A 26379-nucleotide genomic window follows, 5' to 3' on the forward strand; every position below is an offset into this window, starting at 1 on the left:
CATACAGAAAGAAAATTTAATCTCTTATCTATTATTTCACTATTTTCTGACTGTTTTTGTATAACAAAACAAAAGGTGTTTGGGATACTGCAAGGACACGAGGTTTCAGCGAGCATGCAGGCACGTCTTGCTTGTCTCGGTCAACAAGATAGTCTGGAGAAGATTGACTGCATGCAGCCAGCTCCAGGTGGGAACCCCGACTGTTAAGCCGGAGTTCAGTGCTGGGAGAGTGGTTGTAGCTGAAGCTCTGTCAGAACTCGTGAAGGTTATTGAAGTTTCTGGAGCACAATCAATACAGGATGTGTACAGAACCCTCTCTTTGACGGCCAAGGACACTTTGGGCTTTAAACTTCAAGCTAGCAGCGAGGGATATCAGTCAATATGTTTTGTGACAAGATGCTTGCCAAGGGATTTGGTGGGAAAACGGCCGATTTCAGTAAAGCCTTGAGAACAGAACAAAGTTGAGATTGTTTTCTCAGCTGCTTTTAGGAAGACTGAACATAAAGGAGAGGATGAAAACAAGAAAAGGGGGATATTTATGCTTTTAATTTTAGACAACTGGCTGCTGAGTTTACCCAGTGTCAAGTGCTCACCTGCAGCACTTTGAGCAATGTTCTCGTAATTGCGCTGATTCTTTGGCTGTTAGGTTCCTAATGGACAGAATGGAAGATGAGTATACACTTCCTCCGAACATAAAGAGCTGTATCAAAACATGTGAGTGATGAAGGAATAGATGGCGTGCTGCTAATGAATTATAAAACCAGCCTTCCATTAAGCTTTCCTTCTTTTTAATTTAACTTAGCACTCAACCCAATGGACTGATGTAAGTTTGGGACGAGACCCAAGCATCTTGTGTGTAGAACGAGTTTGGTTGAATAGTTGTGGTGGAAATGATTGTCTTTGTTAGAGGAGCCCTGTAGAGAGATGTGTTTTGTATGTGTGCCCAATCATACAGATAAACACACACTTTTGAACTCTTGCACTTAGTCTTATAATGTGCTGTCAAGTTTTAGCCCAGGTCCCACATAATTACACACCTTCTTTTTCACCTGCTGTTCACTGAGTTTTAATGTGTTGAATTAAAACACTTCTTTTCGCCCTTCTCCTGTTTCTTTGTAAGCTCTGTGAACTTTTAATTGATGTGAACTGTGAAAAACCTCTGAATAATTATTATAATGAAGGAAAAGTTATCAATTAAATTAATTGAAAAAAATTTTGCTGAATTTTTCCATCTGAAATATGGAAGCAGAGAGACATTTTCTTTTATATATCTGCTGATTTCTGCATCATGGGAGCAGCAGAAAGTTCTATATTTGCATCATGCCTATGAATTCCCACTTTGTGTTCGGCAATACCTGCACTTCTTGTGTCAGACCTCATCAATGCTCCAGGGTTTTACTAAATTAGAACAGGCAACCATTTGGAACTGGGCTGAGGATCCAATTACTAATTAATATTGTGGACCATTGGATTTGTTTACTTGTGCATCGGTGGGGTTTTGCATTGCTGTGATGCTTAGGGTGCAGTCACTGAGGCAGCTCTTTGTTTTGGCAACCAAAACCATGCTGCTGATCATTGCGGAGCTGGCTGTGAAGGACCTTTTTACCTCTCGGCATCACATGCATTCTCACTTTTGCCAATTTGTTACTTTCCCGTCTCCGGTGTCTCTAAATTTGCCAGCTTTCTATGTGTTTCATTGTGTATCTTCTCTATGCAATCTGTTGATGTTTCTCATTCTGTGCTGAAATCCATCAACTCAATATTTTCCAAGTCTCCACTTATTGCTCGTTTTTCTTTGTTCTTTATTTTTCAGGCATATTAAATCTTTTTGCAGCTGCTACTTTCCAGTATATTCCTATCATGTTTAAATGTACCTCATAGATGAAATGTGGGCAGAAAGATTTCTCCTTTATTGGCTTTGGTCCGGTTAGTGGGACGCAGGCCAAAAACAATCAAAAACAATCAACATTAAATAGATTAGTTGCACCATGATATGAATTTTATAGTTGTCTTCAAACAAAAATGGATGTATTTTGTATATTTCTCTGCTATGGTTTGAAGAGTCAGTGCCAGGGAACTAAGAAATAAAAGTGTCAGGTGTGATAAGTGTGGTGGTGAGACCAGCAATGTTGGCTTGGAGACAGAGGCCCTAAGGAAAAGACAGAAGGTAGAACTAGAGGGATGGATAGGAAGGAGTACATCAGAGGAAAGGCACATGTTGGATGCTTTGGATACAAAATCAGAGAGGACAAACTAGGATGGTTTGGGCATGTATACGGGATGGTTATAATATATTCATAGAAGGATGCAGAGCCTGAAACTACCAGACAGGAGGCAAGTAGGAGCAAAGAGGAGATCTCCAGATGTAGGAAAAGAGGACATGAAGTTAGTTAGTGTTAGAGAAAATGATGCAGAGGACTGAGGGTAAATGGATGCAGATGATTTACTGTGGTGATCCTTGAAGGGAAGTGCCAGTCAGCTAAGCTATGCATTGTTTTTTTTTAGATATATTGGACTAGTGACTTGGTTTATGAGCATTTGTGGAATCTTTCTTATATTAACTTCCATTTCCTGAGTAGGGAGCTGACAACCAGTTCTCATAAAATTTAAGAAAACTTGTAATGTCAGGATCATATATTTCAGTAAATAACTGACTTTAACTCCAAATGCCATCCCAATAATTGCCATTTACAGCAAGAACTGAACCTAAGCCCTCTCTACACAATCAAGGATTATGTGTTTATTCTTAGAAATTGTCTTGTTTTTCTTTATAATTAGTTTGCACACTGCACAGCCAGAATGAGTTATTATTAAATCAGTGTCATCTTGCTGGCTTGAAGCATAAAACAAATTTACAGTAGATTGGCTTTGCGACAGAGTAACTTTGTTAGGACCAGTAAAGCATTTATTCTGGCACCTTGTAATGGAAAAAGAAATAATTGGGCGAATTTATGGTGATGCTAACAAAAATGTTGACTTGATTTGCTTTGTAACACGGCTTTCCACTTACTGGAGGGAATTTAGTGATTCAGTTAAAGGTTTGTGCCTTCATGCCAGTACAAGTTGGAGGTCCCTAAATCAAGGTGGGGAAACCAATCATCTTTTAAAACCTCACCTAGAGGTGTTACGTCTGAAACACCATTTACTTATTTAACTTTACCTTTTGTACTTCTTGTTGTTCTTTTTTTTTGTACTTCTTCCATCTCCCTTTTCTCATTAGCAGTCTGTTGAGTTTTCGGTCTCTATTTATAATCCTTTGCTCTTTCCATTCTCCACAACTTTTTTTTTTCTCTGTTATCTCCTCTTCTTTCATCCTCTCTTTCGGTGTTACTTTCTGCCTCCTATCCCTCTTTGGCTCTATCTTTCTGTCCTAGCCGTCCAGTTAATTGCCTCCAAAGTTCACTCTGTCTCTGGGCTAATGCAATTTAAGAAGGGTCGGAGCCCCTTCATCAGCCCAACGCTGGCATTTCATTAAGCCTGCTTGGGTGTTAGCTTGCACGCAAGTGGGGGGTTTCGCTCCATCAGCTCATTCATTAGTAATTAATACACTGATAGGATTAGCTGCAGCATGAGGCTAGTGGCAAGCGGTCACTGTGGTGTTGCCAGTTGGAGGGGGCGTGTTTGATAGGGCGTGGGTTTCGGCCATTGATGGGTGAAGTGTATTAAAAAGTAATTATGTGTGTGACGGGAGATTGTGGTTTAGCATGTGTATTTACAAGAGCATTTGTGACCTCAGAGTCAAATAAACTTTTTGGGCTGAAAAGCTTAAAAACTGGAAGCAGTAAACGTAGTTGGATATAAGATTGGACCCCTGCATTTGCCAGCATGTGCGTTATATATCATGGCTGCATATTACACAAATGGGTGCATGTTTGAAATTGATATCAATGCAAGCACATGAAGGCTTTCCCATGCATGATGGGGGTTGCTCTCCGCAGCATTAATTACATCATTATGGGTGGGATGGATCTCCATCTGCTCTGCCATTACTCCTGTCCCATTCTGGGCTGACCCACACCGCGCTTCAGAATTAGACACACACAGGCTAAATGGTCCTGCTAAATTATGAAGCTATTAGATATGGGAGGCTATTTTGGAACATATGTATTCACGGAGAGGAATGAAAGGCTGAAAGAGAAAGGCAAAGATGAACTGGGGTAGACGGAACAAGAGAGAAAAAATAGAAATGTGAGAAATGAGAGATGACGCCTAAAGAGATTTTGAAAAATGAGCACAAATGAAAGCAACAGTGGAAGATGTGCAGACAGAATGATGGAGTAGAGGAAGTGAACTTTCTCTGTCTAGCTGGAGTTTCAGGGTGCTTGTTCCAGACTATTGTTGGAAGTTGATAAGATTTTTATGAAGCATGATAAGATGTTGATGGATTTCACCATGGATCATACAGACAGATCGGGGAAGGATTTTTATGGTGATCATCAGAAGCACCCTGTCATGTCAGTAGCTCCTTATAGTTAGATTTTTTTTTTTTTTAGAACATATCAAACTTGTTAAGGAAAGCTGTAGGGTGATAAATGTAATCATGTTTTGTCAGATTATTTCATGTGTTTTTTGTTTTTAACAGTTTTTCTTTGGTTATTTTCTTTTCTTTGTAGCTGAATATGATGAATTTGCTCACTAGGATCAAATACAACCTTTGCATGTTTATCCCTTTCAGTGGTAAAAGTATGTTTTTCTCTTTCATGCCAGATTATGACTGTGTTTTATACAGCTTTATTGTTTTCAGAGTGATTTTCTCTTTGAAAATTTAATAAACATAAGTGCGACTGCAGAATTTTATAATATAAGTTCTTAAATTGTAATGAAATAACTAAAATAATCACGCTAAGAACTTTGGGCTGCGCTTAGCATTTGCTTGAAAAGACTTGTCATCTTACATCGATGTAAGAAAAAAAAAAGTCATATATATTTTGCTCCCCTGCTTTGTAGCCTCTGACAGAGCACTCCCTGTTTCGTTTAGGTCTTGCTTATGGAGTATCTGGATGTGAAAAACAGCCGGAGTGCCACAGAGCCGTCAGCTCAGCTCTCCTATGCCAGCACTGGCAGTGAGTTTGCTGCTTTCTTTGCAAAGAAGAAACCACAGCGTGCCAAGCAATCACTCTTCAAGTAAGAATTATATTCTTTGCTCTGTTGCTTGTGGTACACACCACTTTCCCTCCTTCAAAAACAAAAAGAGAATTAGAAAAAAAAGGTTAAGATAAATACTCTAAAATCAAAATTAGGCTTGGATATAAGTCTAGAAATTTAAAGAAGATATATTATGCCCTTTTTTTCAGAAGCTGATAGAATTTTTTGAAGTCTTAATGAAAAGTCTAACATGTTTTGGTCAAAATAACAGAACAGTAACAACTTTTTCTTCTGCTGATTTTGTAGTCAGGGTCATTTTAATCATTTTAGAGTGACCCGCGACACCACTCCACCCCTCTCTCCCTCAGTGTCTGCCTCATTTCAGATCTGTAATACTTGCAGAACATTTTAATGGTTGGACACAGATTCATCTTTTAGGTGTTGTCTCATCATGAGTCATGTGTTGAACTGGTCCAAGTTGTTAAAACACACACAGCAGAGACTAATGGCCAGTTAATAAACCACTGAGATTTCACTCTGTAGTTCTTCTATCACAAACCAGCTCAATAAACTCCAAACTTTAATGTTGGTCCATTTTTCTGTTATTTCTTTACATTCTTAGCTGCTTAGATTGAGAACTGTTGCTTGTGTGGCCAGTAATTCACCAATGCTTGTTTCTGCAGCTGTGCTTATTGTTGCTGTTGGTGGTGCATTCAGTGACAAATTGGATCAAAATCCCTGTTTTTTTTATTTTTCAACCAGGGAAACAAATGAAGGAATATCAAGTGTAGGTTTGATTTTCTTGTCAGAATACAAAATATTAAACAAAGTACTGGTAGAGCAGATTAACAAATCATTTCATTTTATAAAGCGAACTGTATTAATGAGGAGTTGTTTAAAATTAAAGGAAAATTGCTTCGCGTATCCTCTTAGAGAAATTTAATTTGTTAAAGGTTTTTCTTCTTAAAATGTTAAATAACTGATAATTAATCGACCTCCTGTACTTTTCTATGTTTCTGTCTGAAACTTCTCACTGAACACGATGTCATTTCCTCACTGGGTGTTTTAATTGTGCATAATGTTCAGCAACTTGTGCAGCATTCTTCTCTGTATAGTTTTACGGGCTCCAGAGTTGTCCCCAGCACAGAGTGTAAGTGTAGGAAACTTAACCCTTAGGTGGCGGTGATAAGAAATGAGGCTGGATAACTTTACAGAGTGATATAACTTTGTGATGCAAATATGATTGACTCACACTTTTAGGGTCTAGGCGGCCCAAAACAAAATGCCAGGGTATGTTTCTTCTGAATTAGAAGAATATCAATTTCTGTAGAGGCTGAATATTTGAGTAGAATAAACTTTGGTAAATTACAGGAGATTTTGAGCTGGTTTAGGTTAAGGGCTCATGTATTATATCAATGTCTTTTCTGAACAACTGAGGCCAAATGCTTTTAAAAACAAGTAACTGGTTTTGTAGAATATAAATTTATTTTAATTAAGCATTTTTTAGTTGTGGTGTGGATCAGTTGATGACCAGACCTGTCTGTTTACAATCATATACAAACACATAATTATCTGCTTTGGAAGTTTCACTTTTTGTGTGTCTTGTAGGTTCGAATCATCCTCCCATGCCATCAGCATGAGTGCCTACCTGAGAGAGCAAAGGAGAGAACTCTACAGCAAAAGTGGGGAACTACAAGGTGAGGAGGGGGATGGAGGGATGAACTGAGGAATGGAGACTCAACATATACAGTGCTACCTAATAGCTGGAATAGGAAAGTGTGGCTTGACAGCTAGATGAAAATGAGGGGAGAAAGAGATGCAGAGTCAGAGGGATGAAACGTATTGACAGTGAGAAGGAGGGAGGTGGGCAAAGAAAATCAAATTGAACAGCTTTGCAGTGTGCAGGATAATTCTGAGGAGAAATGAGCAGCGTGAACAGAGACTGAAGATTGAGGTCAGGTGAATGAATAAAAAGAGACAAGGATGGGATTTATGTCTAGACTAAGAGAATACAACCAGAGGGAAAAATATAATTCTGTGTGTTCACTGGAAAGAAAGAAATAAAACATAGTTACAGATTATTTGGATAGATTCCTAATAGGTGAGAAAACTGGAGTGAATATGAGCAGCATAAAAGAGGGTTAAAAAGTGAAAGTGATGTGGCCATGTTTGGTTAATATGAGGGTTTGTGAGGTGAAGGGATTGAAGCTGATGTAGTGGAGATGAAGAGCTAGAAAGTGGAAAAATAAGAGAGGGAGGTGACTGGTGCAGCGAAGACAGAAAGGGCATGTCGCAGTTTGAGAAGTTTCACTTAGGAACAGAAAGCCAGACAACAGGAGCGTAGAGAGCCAAGCAGAGATGGAGAAAAAGATTGAGGAGATTCAGAGAACCGGGGGACTTAGCAGAATTTGCCTGCAGGGAGAGGCCTTGAAAAGCTCTCACTCACACATTCACACGAACAAAATAGCACAGTGAGTGAGCTACACAGCCAGACCCTGGAGAGTCTAAACTGTTCTGCTGCCCCTACTTCTTCTCTTTTTTTTTTCTTTCTCTCTCTGGCTTGTTCTTCTGTTTATGACCTTGAGGTTTCAATCAGCAATGCCTGGCGGCGCTGTTTGCTGCTGTCTGCTGTTATTCTTCTTTTTTTCCACATCAAACTCCTTTCTGACATTGTGTGGGTTAAATAGAAAAGAAATAAAATGGTCTTATCAATGAAACTAAAGTAAATATTTGGGAACATATTCTCAACAAATTCTGACTATTATTTGCTTACAAACTTTACATAATGTAGCATTTATTATTTCTTTCAATATTTTAATTGAAGAACAACTATACAGCAGCTGAAATAACAGTTATAGTAGACTTTACAATGCAGGCAGCGGTTCTTGATCTTTTCTTGACAAGAAATGCCACATACAGCAACGAGTCTATAAATATAAAATGGAAGACCAGCATTGATTAACTGCACATAAAAGAAAGCTCCCACATAAAGACTCATTTTTTTCCTTCCATCTGTCAGTGCATAAGAAAGAAGGTGGAAAAACATTTTTTTTTTTTTTTTGACTGACTGAATGCCTCGGAGCGTTTATAAGAAGATGAGATTTCTCTGGGTTTTCATTTCACCTGTCACAATGCGTCGCAGCGGCCACAAGCCCAGGCCAGGACATGAATGGCTGAAAAGAGATTGAAGGAGTAAGAAATCATTTAGAAAGTGAAATAAGTCGACTGTGATGGAAGGAGGGGAGAGATTGATGTGGGGAGGGAGGGAGAAGGAGGAAGGTTAAAAGTCATTGTTTTCATCAGGGTCCAGTGAAGAAGCCATTAAGAGATTTCTGAGGGAAGAAATTAGAAGAATATGTATCGAGACAGTGTGGAAAGGGACTTCTTCCTCTCTTTTTAAATTAAACTAACTGGGGAGGGAGGGAGAGGGAAGAAAAAGAGTTAGAAATGAGAGATTGAGTTGATGAACACTTCTGGCTCTGGGATTACTCAATACTTAAAGATTAGTCATGTGTGTCTTTTAGTCTCCGGCTTGGTGTTTCTTGAAGCCTTTTTTTTTTAACAGACTGCTTCAAGTCAATGCAGTTATTAACTTAAACTCTTGCAAACACAGACTTAAAAAATAAGAGTTTGTTCATTTCACATCCAGCTATGCACCGTTAACAAATGGTAACGCTTCAAATGGAAAATAAAATGACAGCTTTAGGTTTTTGTGTTATTTCTGCTTAAGTTGCTCTTGTATTTGCCGAATTTTCATGTTATTCTCCCAGGAAGTGGATTAAGTATTGAATTTAGTAAAAAAATGTAAAATATTTTCTCCTTTGACATTCTTATGTAAGCCACAGCAAGCACAAAGATCATTTTTAAATGACCAAAGTAATAGACATGTTGTAAACTACTTATAATAAACCACAAAAAATAATTATTATTCTTAAAGCCTTGAAATCGACAAGACTTTAGCTCTTTTTTAAACAGGTACATGCAGATTTTTTGTAATCCTATAAAGGTGAGCAAAAGCTGTTATATTCAGAAAGTGCCCTGTACATAAAAAGGATGTTTTCAGGATGTTACATTTGGCTAACAGAGTTGAGAAGACCTGGAAAAAGTTTTACAAAACAAAGACTCCAGAGACTGATTGTAGCTGAGGCAAAGAGAAAAGTGGCCTGTTCTCCAAAAACCCTTTCAGGGTGTATTTCCAGCTGCATGAGAACAACATCACAGGGACAGACCTTTCAAGAGTTTAGACTGATCACTACTGGAAGGACATATGAGGAAGAATAGACGTCACACAACACCAGTGCTGGGTCAGAGATCAAACCACAGCAGCCTACTAGAACAAGAACCATCCATCATCACCAAAACACATATCAAACAGAGAGATATGAAGAGTTTGACAGAACCAGTACCAGGAGCCAGTATGATCTACTATCAGTAGATGACAAAGCTCCAGGATAACCAGGCATGAGTGAGACTCTCAAAACAAGCACTCAGACTTGTCAGCAGAGAGCAGGGAAATCCAGACAATGAGAATGATGCTGGTGAGGATACAACACTTGTACTCCAGACTGATAACCTTTCTCTTCACAAATGAAAGGTCTTTTCAGGCATCAGCACCTAAGCTGACTCATGATGAGCAAATCTTAGAAAAGAGCCAGAACAACATTAATAGGTCAAAGAACTAGCCCAAAGTCAAAAGTGAGGTAAAAAAAATGACTCAGTGCTCCATGTATGGATATGAGACTTCTTGGAAAAGTAATACTAGAGAGCAAATCTGGTATAACAAAGTAATTCAAGGTCCCAGCTGCTCTTCTTTACAGTCCTGAAACTTCTTGACCTCACTGTTAAGGTCAGGATACACCCCTTAATCAGAAGCAGGACCCTAACCCACTTCCTATACATGGATGACATCAACGCCAAGACTTAGCAAGACGCTGACTCTCTAGCTGCATTAATACAGTTGTCAAGCACATTTGAGGGAAACTTTTGAAATGTAACTGAATAATGTTGATTCTTTGAACCTACTTTAAAGGGTTTGTTCAAACTGCGACACTCAACAGAGAAGCAATTTCTCACTTGCAAGAAAACTTTGAGGAAGAAGACAAACAATACTACATTCTCTGATCATATATGAAAAAAACTGAGAGAGTATTTTGGGAACTTCCTTTCATGTCAGCAAGTATCAGCCATGTTTATTTCCTCAAGTGGAAACACTGACTGTTCGTGTGTTCAGTCACGTGAGTAAAGAGTTCACTACATCAGAATGTTCTCTGAAAATGTTTTTGTTTTTGCTATAAGCACACTCATTCATTTTTGACAATTTAGAATTTTTTTTTAAAATCTTGACGTTTCCATCTACCTTAAAACACGACATAGCTTATACACCTAGTCCAAATCTACGTAAAAGCAACTGGAATGTGCTTTAGACTAGATCACTGTGGGTGCAGGGGTTCACAGATGATCCAAGCCAAAGGGATGGACTTATCACATTTTAGAATATCACATACAGGAGAACTACAAATTCCAGTTATCCTAGTAGACATGTGGGAGGCAATGAGGTCAGCCAGAGAGTTTAAAAAGATGCAGTTGTAGTAATAAGGTCAAACCAGAGGGGAGCAGATGTTTCTCTAAAAGCTGATACAAGATCCATAATTTCCAAAAAGGATTTCAAAATGTGATTTGACTGACCAAAATCTCAGTTGCCCTTTGTCTATTTTCAAACATACTTTGGTCCAGTGAAGATAAAATTTCTGTATTATGTTCACTTATTGCTTCTTCACATCATGGATGGCATGTTGAACTGTGTTAACAGACAGTGATTTTTTTTTTGGTGTTCCTGAGCATGTGCACAGATTTCCATGTCAGAATCATGTCTGTTTTTAATGCAGTATCACCTGACGGTCCACAGATCACAGGCATCTTATATAAATGCTTTTAATTTTTTGGGTCTGGTGGCCTTTATTTGACAGTAGGTAGACAGGAACAGATGTGTTAATGCAGAAAGTGTAATGTTTTTGTAACCTAGCCTCAGATCTCTGATGGGTTTGAAATGAATATGTAATATATCTAATTCATATTTCCAGAGAGTAGAATGGACCCCCCCCCCATATATCATTATTATAAGCATGCATACACTTGAAAACACACAGGAAGACTTAATTACTTTCTTTCTCATTGTGCATGCTTCAATTAGTCCAATGCTTCATCTAAAGACTTCATTACTGCTCCGTATGTGGTCACATCTGGAATGTGTGATCTGAATGTATGTATTAACACTACAAGTTAGTGGGTGTTTCTAGTGTGTACATACATCAGATTCCTCAGCTGTCTGTCTAAATAAATGTGTATATTTTCTGTGAAGGGTTGTGATCATATCCTTTGCAGAGCACTACTCCAGAATCAAAGAGCCTCATCTAGATTCAATCATGGTTTCCATGAATAAATGATGAAAATAACATTTCTTCATTTATAGACGCATTTCCATTCCCCCGTATTTTTCTATATGCGTCCCTGCCACCAGACTTTTACATCCTCAGCCGCTGCTTTTTATTGCCTTTCTGTTGTGTGAAGGCATCGGGATACCGCAGTGGTCATCTGTGAGGTGATACAGTCATACGTGCAGCCTGCCTGTCAGTGTATGGTTGTTGTGGGCTTGCACCTAAACAAACACACATACAGAAATGTATCACTTTGCCTGCAGGCACATGCATACATGCCTGTTCATTCTCAGCGCTTCCACCTCTGACTGCCTTCGTCTGCTAAGATGTTTTCATAATCAACTTGGTTCGACGTCATTTTCACAAATACCCTGTTTATTCTATTCAAATTGACTTGTTCATGATGTGTCTGCAAAGAAAACAGTCTGGCTTTGTCTCCCTATGCAAGCAATCTAGTTACAAACAGCTCACCCTCTACCCATCCTTTAATACCTAAGGCTAAGTCTGTGGTTAAGAGGAGAAAAGGCTTGTGTTGTATTAGGGGCTTCTCTTCATGTACAATGACATCGTATTCCCATGATGGAGAAAAAACATGGAAATGAGGAGGAGTTGGTTGACCAGGAGTGGTGTTCCTTGTCAATTTGATGGGTACACCTCAGTCGAGAGGAGAGGGAGAAGAGGTGCAAATGGAAAAAGGTCTAGCGGGAGATGCAAGGGTAGAAGTGATGGTGGGAAGGATATTAGGGGTGTGGCCAGCAGATGTTTAAAAATCACGTGCTCACATAAGTGTGTATGTGTCTGTTTATAAGATGTTTTAACAAACATGTTCCTGCCAAGTGATGTGTGATGTTACACTCTTTGGCATCATGATTGCTGGGTGTGAGAAGTAATATATCGAGGCTGAGGTGAGTTTTCACCGAGGTTTGTGCCTTTCAGAGGGTTGATGGGGCCATTAGAAGATGATTTGAAGAAACATGTTCCTCATTGTCTGCCACAGCAGACTCTATTATCACACCTTTTTCATTTACATATCTTTTCAGAAAACCAGTTTTCCAGGTGTGATCTAATTCTTAGGCAAACAAATATGGCACTGCACTCAACTGAATGTTTCAAAGATTGCATCTGAAAATTACCCAAAATTAATTTTGATTGTAGGATCACTGGCTTGCCTTTTCAGTGATTCCTTTTCCCTGTAGTCATTTCGTTCATTTGTCAGCAGATTTCAAGGATAACGGTTGTTCCATTCATCTTGCAGAGTGATCAATAGTTAACTTCCACTGACCTTGCAATTATAATTTATCATATTCATAAATGGAACATTAGATAGAATTGAAAATTGTTGGCAAAAAAGTCAATAATTATTATGGGATTATGTTGCTAAAAAGTCGAAGGCATCTGCTTAGCAGCTATTGATGCTTCCAGCTCGCATTTTTAATATCTTCCCCTCACTTCTTGCTTTAATCTTCTGCATTGACGATCTGTCACGATTTAATGTTTTATGTTCATCTTTCTTTTTTAGTGTGGAATTTCTTTTGCTTTTTCAGCAGATAGTAACTGTGTAAATGTGCTAGTGTCACAAACAAGCAAATAACATGGTAAACATGGACCTGCCATTTAAAAACTTAGTAATTATAACATGGCTTTTGGTAAAAGTTGCAAAACTCTACTATAAAAATACTTTAACTTGGGACTTTCAATTGGATTTTCTTTTTTAACTTATTCATAATTTAACTATTCAGTCTCAAAACCGCTTTAAATTTTATATTGGATATGGCAGTGTGCAATTAAAGTCATTATCTGCTTTCAGTAAACCTAATTACTCATTTCCAAACCCTGTGTAAATTTTTCATCTTCATTGTGCTGCAGATTATTTGGATAGGAATGAATTATAAAAATAGATAAATAAATTAAAAGGTAATACTGTTCACACAGCTTCAGAAAAGAGGAGGTTTTAGAGACTTCTCGAAAACATTAGCATATTGTCAGATTAATGCAAATTTAGAGATATAAGCAGTCAGGCAGCTGCTTAATAGCCTTAACCCCTTAAATCCTTAAATTTTCAACTAGAACAGTTTTTTTTATGGGTTAAAAACTTGTTGTGGACAAACTATTTTACTGCATCCTTTATGATGCAACAGGATGGTTTTTGTTGCGGTGTCATCTGCTACTGGAAAACAGTTAGGCTGCAAGGATAAATTGCACATTTACTGAATCTACAGATATGACTGTAGCCTGGAATGGTATGCATCATTCAGATCTCAAGAATCTCAGCTTTCCAGTGGGGTATAAGATTTATATGTACTTGGAACTGAGACTGAGTAAAACACATATTTATCTGACACGTCCCCCTGGGACGTCTGGTACTAATGGGTTAAAGGTGTGTTTTTTTTTTTTATTGATTTACTTTACTTGGTTATTCATTTTGTTAAGTTGTTATATCCATTTTATATTGATGTGTTTTTTTTTTGTAGTGAAGCAACTTTTGACACCTGTCCTATATAAACTAAATTTACTTACTTACTTAAACCAAACCAGAATCTTATAAGTCATAGATTATATGAGAATATTTTGTATTTTTACAGAATATTATGAAGCCATCTGTTTTTTCTTCCTTTTAGTTTTTGAAAGTGCCCTTCAAGTGGCCATCATTCCTTGAAGACCATCTCAGATGAAAGCTGTCATACTGAGCAGATGTAAGTCTGGTTAGTTTGACAGCATATTTCAAGTAGACATGACATCATGACGCGAACATGTTGCACTTTGATGTCATGTTGAAAACACTATGAGAATGTCTCATAGCGTTTGATGTGTCCCTTCTTTATGCAGCACCACAGCAGCAACACATCTAAGTTTATCTGACACACTGATACTGTAAAACTAAGTAAGTTGCAGGTCTACATATTGCAAAAAAACGAACACACGTACCCATTACTACACGTCTTATCTTGCTGTGTATTGTTTGTTTGTTTTTGGGCTCGTCATGTTCAATTTGCCTCTACATAGATACTGTGTGATAATGCTGATAACAACATTAGAGACGTAATTCCCTCTAACCTCCTCTTCCGAGGCACTCATTCATATGCTCATAAATGCACAGAGTTGAGTTCTCGTCTGTTTTTCTTCCCAGTTATTAAATTACTGCAGTCCTGTTGGTGAAATTAGAGCAGCGCATGGAAGCAATGTGGAAAATTAACTGTGGATCGTAACAGTAATATTGTGATTTAGCTGTCATGTATCTAACAAAGCCTCTGGTTGTGGTCCAGATGGGCTCAATCCAGATAATGGAAAACATTGTGGGTGTTTATTCAACCACCCACCGAGTATTTACAGGACAAATCAGCGTTTCTTGAATATGCCATGTGGGGTAATTAATTTATTTTCAGCTTTGAATCTCTTCTCAACACCTGATGGATAAATCTCAATTAAAGCTAAAATAGAAAAGACTCATTTTAGTCTCAATAAATCCTGCACAAGAGGAACTTCCCCATGTTCCCCAGAGATGTTGGTAGACATAAAACTAAGATAATCAGACCTCAGTTCATTTATAATCTATTATGAAGAGCAACAGTCTTAAAACATCAGCCCATCAATGAGGAAACTGCCTTGTGCTGCACATTATTATTTTACTGTAAAACTGCATCAGAATGTTAAATCCTAGCAAATTAAAGCCCAAGCAGGGGCAAAATTGGAGTTACAAGTAAATAAATGCCGTGAAAATTGGAATGTCTAGAAACGGGAATGTCAGAGGGATGCCAAAGATGACAGGAGGAAAATAGAAGGTTGGCATAGTTTACACAGTGCAGACATTTAATCAGAGAAAGAGCGTGGTTTATTTTTCTAGCCTGAGGCTAATTTTAATCATTGGGTCTATTATTATTGGTTGCTTTGACTGTCACCTCTGTGTTTACTTTTAATCTCACACTTGCTGATTGGAGAAGAACAAATGAAAAATAAATGGAGAAAGAGAGGGAGGATAGGATGGGTGGAAGAAGGGCATGTGGAACCCATGGCTGCGATAGCATGGCCTTAACTGCAGGCACTGCATGCAGACAAACACACGCACACACACACATTTCTGGCATTCCCAGTGTGGAACATGTTCTTCCGGTGAAGCAGAGGCCGTGCAGTGTGCTGCCTGATTCCCTGCTGGGTTAAATCAAGGATGTGATGGCACTTGGTTTTCTGGCTGGTTAGTTCTTCCACATCTTCAAACATACAGATGATAAACTTGTTTACTCTTTCTGCTTACTCATGTCTGTTGCATATAGGCATCTTGACCATTGAAGATGTTTCTGTCTTCCATATTTTTTTGTAAAAGGTTCTCTGGCAGATTTTCCCAACTGAGGGTTGTGTCCTGTAATAAATAATAAAAACTTTATTTGACTAATTATTTGGGATAACAGCATATAAATGAAGTCCATTTGACAGCCCCAATTAGGTTTCATGATGTTGTGACCTCGCTTACTGATCTAGAACAAAGGTTTTCTTAATTTTCACTGTAAAAACTATTTCCATGAACACAGAAAACAAATTAATATATTTTAAGCCGCATTTCTACTGTCTGCTTTAGTGGAATTTATGAAATGCTTATGATAATAGAATTTACCAAAAAAGCATGACAAAACTCCCATCACAAAACTTTCATCTCAACTTTTTAATCTGGGGTTCGTTTATTTATTTAATTACAAGTGTGCTATTAAAAGCAGAAATATTAATAATTATAAATGTTAGCATGTTCACTCAATTATAGTTCTTAGAGAGGAAGAAAATGACTATCGGCAGGTCTGGCTTTGAAGAAAATAATTGGAATCTGCCAAGAAAATTGCTATCTGTGCATCTCTAAACCCATGCACATGTTGTGATCACAGTTCAGCACAACACAGTAGAAACGGGTCGACTCATGGGGATCAAAGACACCTGTGATCCATCCGCCTAGAATCTGATGAGGACTGGCAGGACGCCGACTGGGCGACATAACCAACTTTCAGCTCTGTCCCTCATGCATACAAAATAGGCCACAAACGTTCATATTTTGTCTTTTTTTTAGTACACAAATATCTGTTGACAAGTTGACAAGTAAGTTTCTGCAGTATCTGCATTTTCCACAGTGTGCTCAGCAGCTGCTGGCCAGTACAAAAGCAGAGAGAAAGTTCTTCTCCTTTGATTGAGGCCCGTAATCTGATGCTAGCAAGCTCTGCACATTTTAAGCTAAATTGTGCAAATACTAGGAAATATATGGGATAATCCAATTTTCACCCTCAACGGCCTCATTTGTCTGTAGCTGTTACGCTACGAAAATGAGTTTGGAAGTGATCAACTCAGGTCAAATTCTCCATGTACAAATCAGATGCATTTAAATGTGGGTGCATGCTCACAGAAAAATCTGTCAGTGGGCTGCAAATTCACAGAGCTGAAAACCTGCTGATCTAATAAGATCGGCTCCCGTGTCAATAATTCATGAGTCTCTGGTCAATTCCGGGCTTCCTATTCCACTCAGAACGTCTTCATGTCTGATTGGGTCTTAATGAGAGCTTTCTATTATTAAAATTAATTTGATGGGATGGTATCTGCTGCTTCACCAACCATGAGACCAAATCCACCCCACAGCTGGGAATAAATTGCATAAATAAATTATAGTATAAATAAATTCAGGTATAAATTGAGTTGGATTAATTATTAAAAGAGTCACTGTGGCACACAATGTGTCTCAGTGGTCTTGATTTTAATTAATTCACATCTGTCAGCACCAGTATGACAACAGTCCTCTCCAACGGCAGGATGAATATTAATTGTTGGTGGTATGTGCTGTTTGTCTTGAGCAAAGTTAGTTTAGTTAAAATATGTAAACTTAAGGTAGTAGTGTTGTGAAATTATAAAACTATGGACAGATGATTTGAGAAATTTGTTTCACATTCAGGGTATTCCTGTCTGGTTTTTCCAGTCTGTCTGGTTTTCTTAATCTAGGCTGGAGGTTAGAATCTGAATAGAAGCTACATGGCTAATTAACCATAAGCAATACTGAGCATGTGGCTAATCAACATATTGGTGTAAATTAACTTTTTCTTGAACTTTGACTCATACATAAATATATATATATATATATATATATAAAAACTCAAATGCAAGACGAAAGAAATCAAGGAAATGTTATAAATTAAATAAATATGTGATTTAGAGGGAAAATGATTTGGATGAACTTACATATTTGATGGCTAAAACATGAAAGAAGCTACATTAAAAGCCTACCTGTGGGCTAAATCTTATTCTTTTTTTTGTTTTTCTTTTTTCCACTTAACTTCAAAACTTTTCAAGTCTGTCTGTTGAGGAACCCAGTGGACAGAGAAAGTAAATGTAATTTCTAACACCTTTTGGAAAACAGCCTCCTGACACATGAGCTTTTCTAAAAACTTAAAAGAATTGTTTAATTCGGTCCATTGAGTTTACACACCCTGAAACTAAAACATGAAACGAAAGCCCTCTGATATGTCAAACCATCAACTTTTCTTGTACATTTTTTTGATTTGCCCTCATCTTCATCAGCATATAAAAACATCAGACTGGTCATTACCGTGAGAAACATCTAATAGATAAACAGATAAAACAGTAGGAGGGCCAGTTGGGGAATTAGTGGTTAACACTGGAGAACAAGATTGGGTGAAAGATGAACATTTTTTTCTCTCTCTGTAATTCATCTGTTTTTAATGTTTCCTTTGCACTTTTTTGTAATGTTTTTTATGTTTTATGTAAAGCACTTTGAGTTGTCTTTTACATGAAATGTGCTGTACAGATCAACTTGCCTTGTCATTGCTGGCCTTGCAAGCTATTAATGGTATAACAAAACAAAAAAAAAACACAAAGGGTCATTGTATATACAAGGTAATATATATTCCCCACATATGTCCTCCTACTAAGATTAATGAATGTTATGATTTACTACTTTTGCCTGTCTTTGTTTGTCTTTGTGGACCCAAAAACAGATCGAAACCACTTGTAAATTAAGGATTACGATTTGCCTTTTTGTGTGGCATTCCTCATGCCGCCCTCCCACACAGACTTGCAGATGCAAACAGACACACAGTGTTCTCAGGGGACAGAGAAGTGTGTAAAAGAAGGCATCACAAGTTCATTCTTTCCCCGACTAAATCTGGGCATGGCTGGAATTCATCACAGGATCAGACCGTTTCTCATCAAACCCAGGAAAGTGTAGCTAATGCAATTTCACTAAGTCACTGCCTGACTTGATTAGATGTGGGCCGAGAGTGCATGGTTAGTCACCACAGGGGTTTCGATGGGTGTCACTATGTGTGGGAGTGTGTTTGAACATGTGTGTATGTAGTTTCCGTAGAGCTGTTTTTTGACTATGTGCCTTACACACCTTAAAGAGGATGCATGTGTCTTTGGTTTGTGTCCAAAACTATTGTCTAATATTTTTAAGTGTAAAAGTCCCTATACCTGTTATCCACATAATTCATGGATATTTTCTATGGATAACTGTCTACTAAGGGGTATCTATCATAGGCAATGCTGTCACCCTCTAGAGGGATTTAGGGCGGATTTGGCCACATTAGAATGTGTCACTTCTCCGTGCCCAGATTTCACTTGCTACCCCACTGAGCACCAGGCTTTCTCCATATTCCCTTCTCACTAATCTTGGATCAGACTGCATCCCAAGAGACACAAATGCACATCAACACTTATCCAGACAACACAAACAAATACTCAAGTGCACAAAAATCAATCACACAAACAACATCAAACTTTAACACGCTATATTGAGACAGGGCTGGCAGCAGTTTGGTGGCATCCTGACCTGAAACCGGAGCCACCCTTTCACGTCTAGACAACTCTGAGAAATGCCATGCATATTAATCTGCTCCTAATTAATATTCATCAGTGCTATGCCCTGTTGGCAGCTGGTCCCAGACCCATTGGATCAATGAGGTCTCTGCCTCGCTTTTTTGTCTGACATGGATGCAGATGTTTAGAGCATGAAATTAAACTGGTCACAGTCATGGGGGATACATACACGGTAGTCTGTTTGGTGTGTGTATTTCCAGCTGGAAGTTGCTCTCAGAGTGAATGAGTATTGCTAACTTCCCTAGAGTGTGTGACATGTTGATGTTATTCATAGAAAGTTGAGCATTTGCAAGTTACGAATAAGACAAAAGTTCAGCCGGCTCTTTTCACACGAATAACCAATGAATGAGAGGAAAGTAGAGGGTTAGAAAGTGTGTTGGCGGAAGCTTTGTTTGTGAGCCTGTAATCGAGGCTTTAATTGAATCGGCACTAAAGATAAGATAATTGGAAAGTGAGATAGAGAAAGAAAACGTTTGAGTGATGTGGACATTATCTTTGTCTCCTCTTAGCAACACGAAAGCAGGGAAATTTCATGGCAACAGATCAGAATGGGAAACCCTTGATGTAAAGGTATAGGATGGAATGAAAGCTTTTCATGTCATTTTAATGACAATGTGGAGAGTGTTGTCTCCCACACTTTTCAAATGAAACTTGTTCCATTAGAAATGTATTAAGGAACTCGGCACAGGGAACAATGAGCTGATATGCATTTGAATGCAAGGCTAGGATGGCTGCACAGGTAATGCGGTGCAGACTTTCGCACTGGGGCGAGGCGTCTTTGTGCTGAAGCACATGAGCTTTGCAAGGCCACATTCAACATGAAAATGAAACAAGGAAACAGCAGAGCGAGGCTTTGTTCCCACTCAAAGACCATTTTAGGATACACACATGCCCACAAATCTATAACCATTTCCAAACCTGTGGATTAAGTTTTTGTGTAATTTAAACTTTTTTTTCCTTTACATCTGACACAACATACCTACCAACTATCAGTGAAATGACAGTGCAGTCAGTGTGTTGTTGCTATTATTTAAAATGATAAAGCAAGATTAATTTTGTGTCTGACTAACTTGGTTTAAATCCAAAAATATTAAATGAATTGACTGTTTTTTCCAGTGTCATGGAAGTAGTGGGAGTGCCATAAAACAAAATGAGGAAATTCTATAGAAATCCACTTAATAAAGCCAATAATGCAGTTCCCTTGTATCTCTCATTGTCATTTTGAGACCTCAACCTCTAAATTTTGTCTGCTCACTCATGATGAACCCTCTATGTAAACATGTACGCCTGCATTCATGCGTAATATTCTTACAAAAACATTTGCACATGACTGCGTACACCCCAGCAGTCCTTTTGCTCTGCAGTTTACCATATTGACAATAAGTGGCAATTTCATCTGCATCAATTCTATTGATTACTTCAGGATGAGCGAAGGTAATGAGCTTCGGTGTTCTTTCTCTCCCCTGTGATCTCACCTTTCCACCTCTCTGCAGCAGTCTCACCCACCCCTGGGATGCTACGTGGCAATGATTTTTTGATTAACCTTGTTAGCTAAGGGGTTTACCCATACAACAATGCAGGGCATGCGGGAGAGTGAGCATGTCAGATGCATTCAAATTTATGATGGAGAGCCATGTTGATCAAATGATGTGTCAATTATGGTTCATGGTCTACCCCTTGTAATGATTGAATGCTTTAATATTTTGAATCTTTATGTCTAATAATGTCAGATTAATTAAAAATATTGGTTAAATGTCATTGGTCTGACACAAACGTGTGGCAGTCATGGTTTTCTATGACAGCAGGAGCACAGTGATAAGAAGGACTGCTCTCAAATTAATTATATATTATTTAAATGGTGCAGAGAAGTGATTGTAAGGCTTTAAACTATGTAGGAAGATGTATTTGGAAATGAATGTGTTATATCAAATGTCTGAATTGCAGTCAAAAGTACTGCTACCTCCTTTTTAACCCTTTAAATCTGGACCTAAGTAATAGTAAGGAGAAAAATCACATATTTTTTCAATCTTGAGTCTTCATTTGGCCCTTTTAACAAAATGTAAAAACAAACAATTTGCTCTCTGTATATTGTTTATTACCATGTGATACATCAGAATTATTGTAGTGCAAAAGGTGTCCACCAGGGGGGAGAAGACAAGTATCAGGGTTCTGAGCAGCAGGATTTTTAATCAGTGTTTTACCATAAAGTGATGTAGTAGGTCTCAGAAACTCTATGCATCAAATTAGATATGCACAGTGATAAAGGGTTAAAGTTTGAAAGGTGATTAAGACACATAATTCACTAATCTAATGTCTCCCACATTAAGAACAAAATAGCACATTAAATGTGTTTACAAATGTATAGAGAATGCGCATGTGGCACACTGTGGCTTTTTCCACCATTTTGTGGGCACCTGGGTACTGTTTCCATTGACAGTTTCAGGTCTGACACTAGTAAACTGTGTAAAAATGTGTCAACTAAAGCACGTTAAAAAGAAAAGCCTTGACCATGACAGGAAAGGTGAAGAGTCATTACTATGCAGAAACACCGATTATTAATAACAAACATCGTTACAATCTGCTGAACAGTGAAAGAAGTTCAGGTTTAGATGTGTATCCACACGTTTCAGTCTCAGATATCAGTGTTTACCTGGTGTTTGGTGTAAGTTCCTACACCTGCCATGAATTTATTTACTACCGAAATGTTCATGCAGCTATTTAACAAATGGATGGATTAAAACCTGGGAGTCGGCTTCAACTACACCATCATATTGATCATTTATATGTTAAAAATGCATTACTTAATTTTTGCCATTTTCTCAGTGACACGCCCCCTATCGACGGCTGTTTCGGCATCCATCTTTCGTCCTACCTGTACTGTGTGAGCTCTCCCTAGACAATAAAAAACAGTCTTATGTTGACTCTTGTTTTATCTCTTGTTCTGTCTCTGGCTCTCTTTTGTTTCTTCTCTTTGTCTGATAATGTCTACTATTGCTTCTTTTGTTTCTGATGGAGGATCTACTTTGAAATGTCTGAAAAGACTAAACAGTCCTGAATGTTGTGACTTAATATCTGATAGAGCAACACTGGAACTTGTACTAATCAGAGATTGCTATGTAGTGAAGGAAAGTGATGTTCTCATCTGCACATGGGAGTCAGGTGTACCACCTCACCTGCTCTTTCATTATCCCATTCATCAAGCTGACGCGTTGTAAATGCAGCCATCTTTACTTCTGCTCACCTAAAGCCCAAACTGTCTTTTTTATCCAAACCACAGTCAGCCGGAAGCACATCAGCTGGAAATGTTCCTGCAGAAGAATCCACTGTTCTCTGGGGTGTGTTTATGCGCACCAAGACGGAAACGGAGGATGAAAATTTGCTGGTTGATTTCCTTTTTGTGCACTGATAACAAAGCTGCTGTTGCAGCTGAGTACGCAACTCAGGAAAAAAATGATGAGATGAAGTACTTATCAGAAATTCTGAATAAGACAGATTAAAAAGATGAGAGTCACTGCTGAACTGATGCAAACAAACAGCAGGTTCACCCAAAATGGCAAATTGCTCTCACAATTCTGTGCAAAGATGATGTTGCACGTTCTCTATTAAAGGGTTTTAGTAGCATCTTCTGCACATGAATTAAAACACTGAACACATTGATCATCAGGGGCTGCAGCGTTATTGACAGTAAACGAAGTGCGTGCAGGGTGCCCAGTCTCTTCCATGGCCATAAGTTATTATCTTTAATACTTTGTTTGGGTAATTTTTGTTTAAAGTGAAATAACAAACTATCATGCATAACTAACAGACAAGAATGTGGGGGCTCCTCTGATGGTAATAGTAATATAGATCATGTCTTTATTGTCCTGCTCAGTTTGTTTTGTCCTCTTGTCTTTTGGTATAGGTAGTCCATTTCTTTCATTTCCTGTGAATGGTTTCTCCTCTGCTCTTCAGACAGAAATTCATCTTTTCTATTACACAGATTTATTTAACTCTATCCATCCACTAATTTAAGGGTTGGGTACTCAGTCATACAGCAGTTCTTTGTTATAGTATTTAAAATAGGTACCAGTGTTTATTAATAATCACATCCTCTTTCAAGACATAGAAACACATACGCATAATGTTATTAGAAATCTTCTATCCCAGGATTTCTCCCACATTAAGATTTACAATTACCCAAAAAGTTTGAATTTTTGGGGATAACATAAACAAACGGGAATCATACCTCCAGTACAGGCCCTGTGATTGAGATAGGTTGCTTTTAATATGTGGTGTAATGAAGAATAAGATCAAAATTTTCCAACCAGATATTCTCCTCTACTTCCAGTTTGTGGACGAATGTTGTGTGCACCACACTGAACACCAATCCGTCTCTGATATTTTTATGTCTAGTTCTTTCCCTATTTTGCTTGTGTTGTTCCGTTGTATTTTTAAAGACCCTGACAAGTTAAGTAAATTATTTTTATCTTTTTCTTTTTAAAGGCTTCAGTCAGAACCAATATGGCTGTATAACCCTTCCCAGACACTGTTGATTTATTTTTTCTGTCATGGTAATATCTTATTTGTATGTATGCCCTTGTCCCACCAGCCTTTGAATCCAGCATCTCTTGCTCCTGGAAAGGCAAGGACAACCCACCCTCTTCTTTTTGTAACTGAAGTGTCCTATACCTGACCCAACTTTTAACTTCCTCATGGCAACATATATGTGTGTTCAAGTTGTTTTAAGTCAAGTCCTGCTTCTTGTCTTTTTAGGTGGTGCTGATGACAACCTGATTGAGGGAGGAGAAATGAAGTTTCTTTGTAAGCCTGGAGCGAGGAACATCACTGTAATCTTCCAGCCTCTTCTCAGGTACAGAACCCAGTGGAACGCTGAATATTCCAGCCAAAAACAGATTTTTAAGTCATTTAAAGGTGTGTTTGGATCAGGAATGCAATCAGCAACATAAAATAGAAAGTATAAAGTGTCACATTGACACTTTAACATGTTTTAGTTGCTTGTATTGAACTACTTGCTGTATTAGTGACTATGTTGATGTTATTCACAAGAAAACATATTCAAATCATCTTTTTACAGTTAAAGTGCATCAGTGTGAATATGTTGTACTGTAGCAGTAATTCCACAGTATTGAGCTGATGTGGGCAACAGCAATGCTCTGTTGTTAGTTATTAAGCATAACAGGAACTTCAGATGTAGGAAGCTTGATTTCCATATAACAGGAGTACATACAGCCCCACTGCTGAACTTTTGCAGATTTCCTCACTTTGACACCTCCTAATGAAAGCTCACTCAGCATCTGTCTTGTGTCCTGTCTCTCCTCTGAGTTTTCTTGAGTAAAAATCAGACTCTTATCTCTTGCTCTGTCACTTTCTCTGTTTCTTTTTCTCACTTCCTTCGATAATGTCCTCTTACATTTCTTTGCTGAAAGAAGTTTGGAAACTTAAGTAATGCTACTTTTAATTAATCAAATTAATATAAAATTAATAAATGATCTAACCTTCTTTACTGGAATATGTGAGGCAAGATTCCTTTAACTTGTGTCCTACTGCTTTGTCGGACAGGAAAAGAAGGACCACTTAAGACATTTACAGCCTGGGGCACGACTTAGTACCAGTAAAATGTATTAAATTGTATTAAAACTAATTATACAGCCTTTTAGTCACTATTGATTTCAGCTTTTTTTTTTTTTTAAATGTTGAGTGTGATATTGTCAATCAAGCATGATTTGATATGATCTATCTTAAGTTTGAAATCTTTGTTGATACCATTTGGGAATTGGAATCGACTCCTACTTTCATTTCTATTTCCTTTTAGATTTGACAACTCTGAAGAGCTGTCTTTGTGGTCACATTCTGTATGTCTGGTAGTTTTCTATACAGTGCAGTATTCCCAGTAAAGTGGAGTGAATCTAATAGTGAAAGTTTAATTGAATTGGTGTTCTGGCAGTGATACATTACCTTTTAGGATCCATTAAACAGGGATGCGTTTTTTCTCTACACTGAACGTTGGACATCTTTAGGATTCTATATCATGGTGGATATTTTTAACCTATAAGGAGGATAAATTAATATTTCTGATGCTTCCGCTTTAATATTTGCTAAAAGTTGGCAGGTCAACTTATGTTCTGGCAGTAAAAGTATCTTAGATGCTTAGCCAGTTGGGAGTTTATGGTAAACACAGGCCATCTTGGCTTTACTGTAACAGTCAATGAATATGGATACACTCATAAAAAGAAAAATAAACACTACAGATAGATCAGACAAATGTTGTTTTGTTCAAGTGTATTGGAGGCTGAATGATGTGTACATACTTTCCAATAAATTGGATCAGATCACATCAGGCAATGAAGTCAGTTAAGATAGATTGCACTTCATCTACTCGGCCATTTCACATCCCTTTTAACCAGAATTGTATTGTCAGTTGTCAGGCTACTTTTACCTAATTGATTGATTATCCTTGAAGGCAAATCTTTGCTTTTCAGGACAGACAATTTATGTATGTAAAGTATTGTTTCAGTGCTACTTTTGCAATGTGCACATGGAGAATAGTTTCACTGCGGTATGTGTAAAGTAAAGCAAATTAGCTTAAAAAAGTCATCTTACAGTTGTTTTGGCTCTGTGATAGAGAGGGAACACTCTAATGGAGCTCATTTTTAATTACTTATCTACAAGAGAAGCCTGTCTGATATGAATAATTTAGTCAGAATTAAGGGGTTTCTCCCCAGTGCTTGGTTTGTTAAAATAAATAGTAGATTTTTGTAAGTTCGATAAAGAATGTTTTAAACTCAGAAGAAGTCCTGAGAGGGGGAATTCATCATTTTTTTTTAAATCTCCCATGCAGCACAACTCTACAAAAACACTTCCTAAATTTATGATTTAGAAATATTGAGTTTTTATTGCAGAAAAAACACAAATTTTAGTCCTTTTCAGTATACAGGAACATTTGTATGTGTTTTCTGTTTTTGCTTGTGGTGTTTATTTTCTGATTACATTGCTTTGGCCTTGG

The 26379-nt window shown here is 37.9% G+C and overlaps 1 protein-coding gene across 1 annotated transcript in view; it reads left to right on the top strand.

The window, feature by feature from the left end:
• Positions 1-26379, top strand: part of exoc4 (exocyst complex component 4) — a 118573-nt gene that overhangs the window by 19286 nt on the left and 72908 nt on the right. Inside the window, exons 9-11 of the mRNA XM_041977070.1 lie at positions 4979-5124; positions 6694-6782; positions 24129-24225. Of these exons, the coding sequence (XP_041833004.1) occupies positions 4979-5124; positions 6694-6782; positions 24129-24225 (332 nt within the window). The remainder of the gene's footprint in view (positions 1-4978; positions 5125-6693; positions 6783-24128; positions 24226-26379) is intronic.

This window comes from Melanotaenia boesemani, chromosome 23 (genome assembly GCF_017639745.1).
Source record: "Melanotaenia boesemani isolate fMelBoe1 chromosome 23, fMelBoe1.pri, whole genome shotgun sequence".
Taxonomy (NCBI): Eukaryota; Metazoa; Chordata; class Actinopteri; order Atheriniformes; family Melanotaeniidae; genus Melanotaenia; species Melanotaenia boesemani.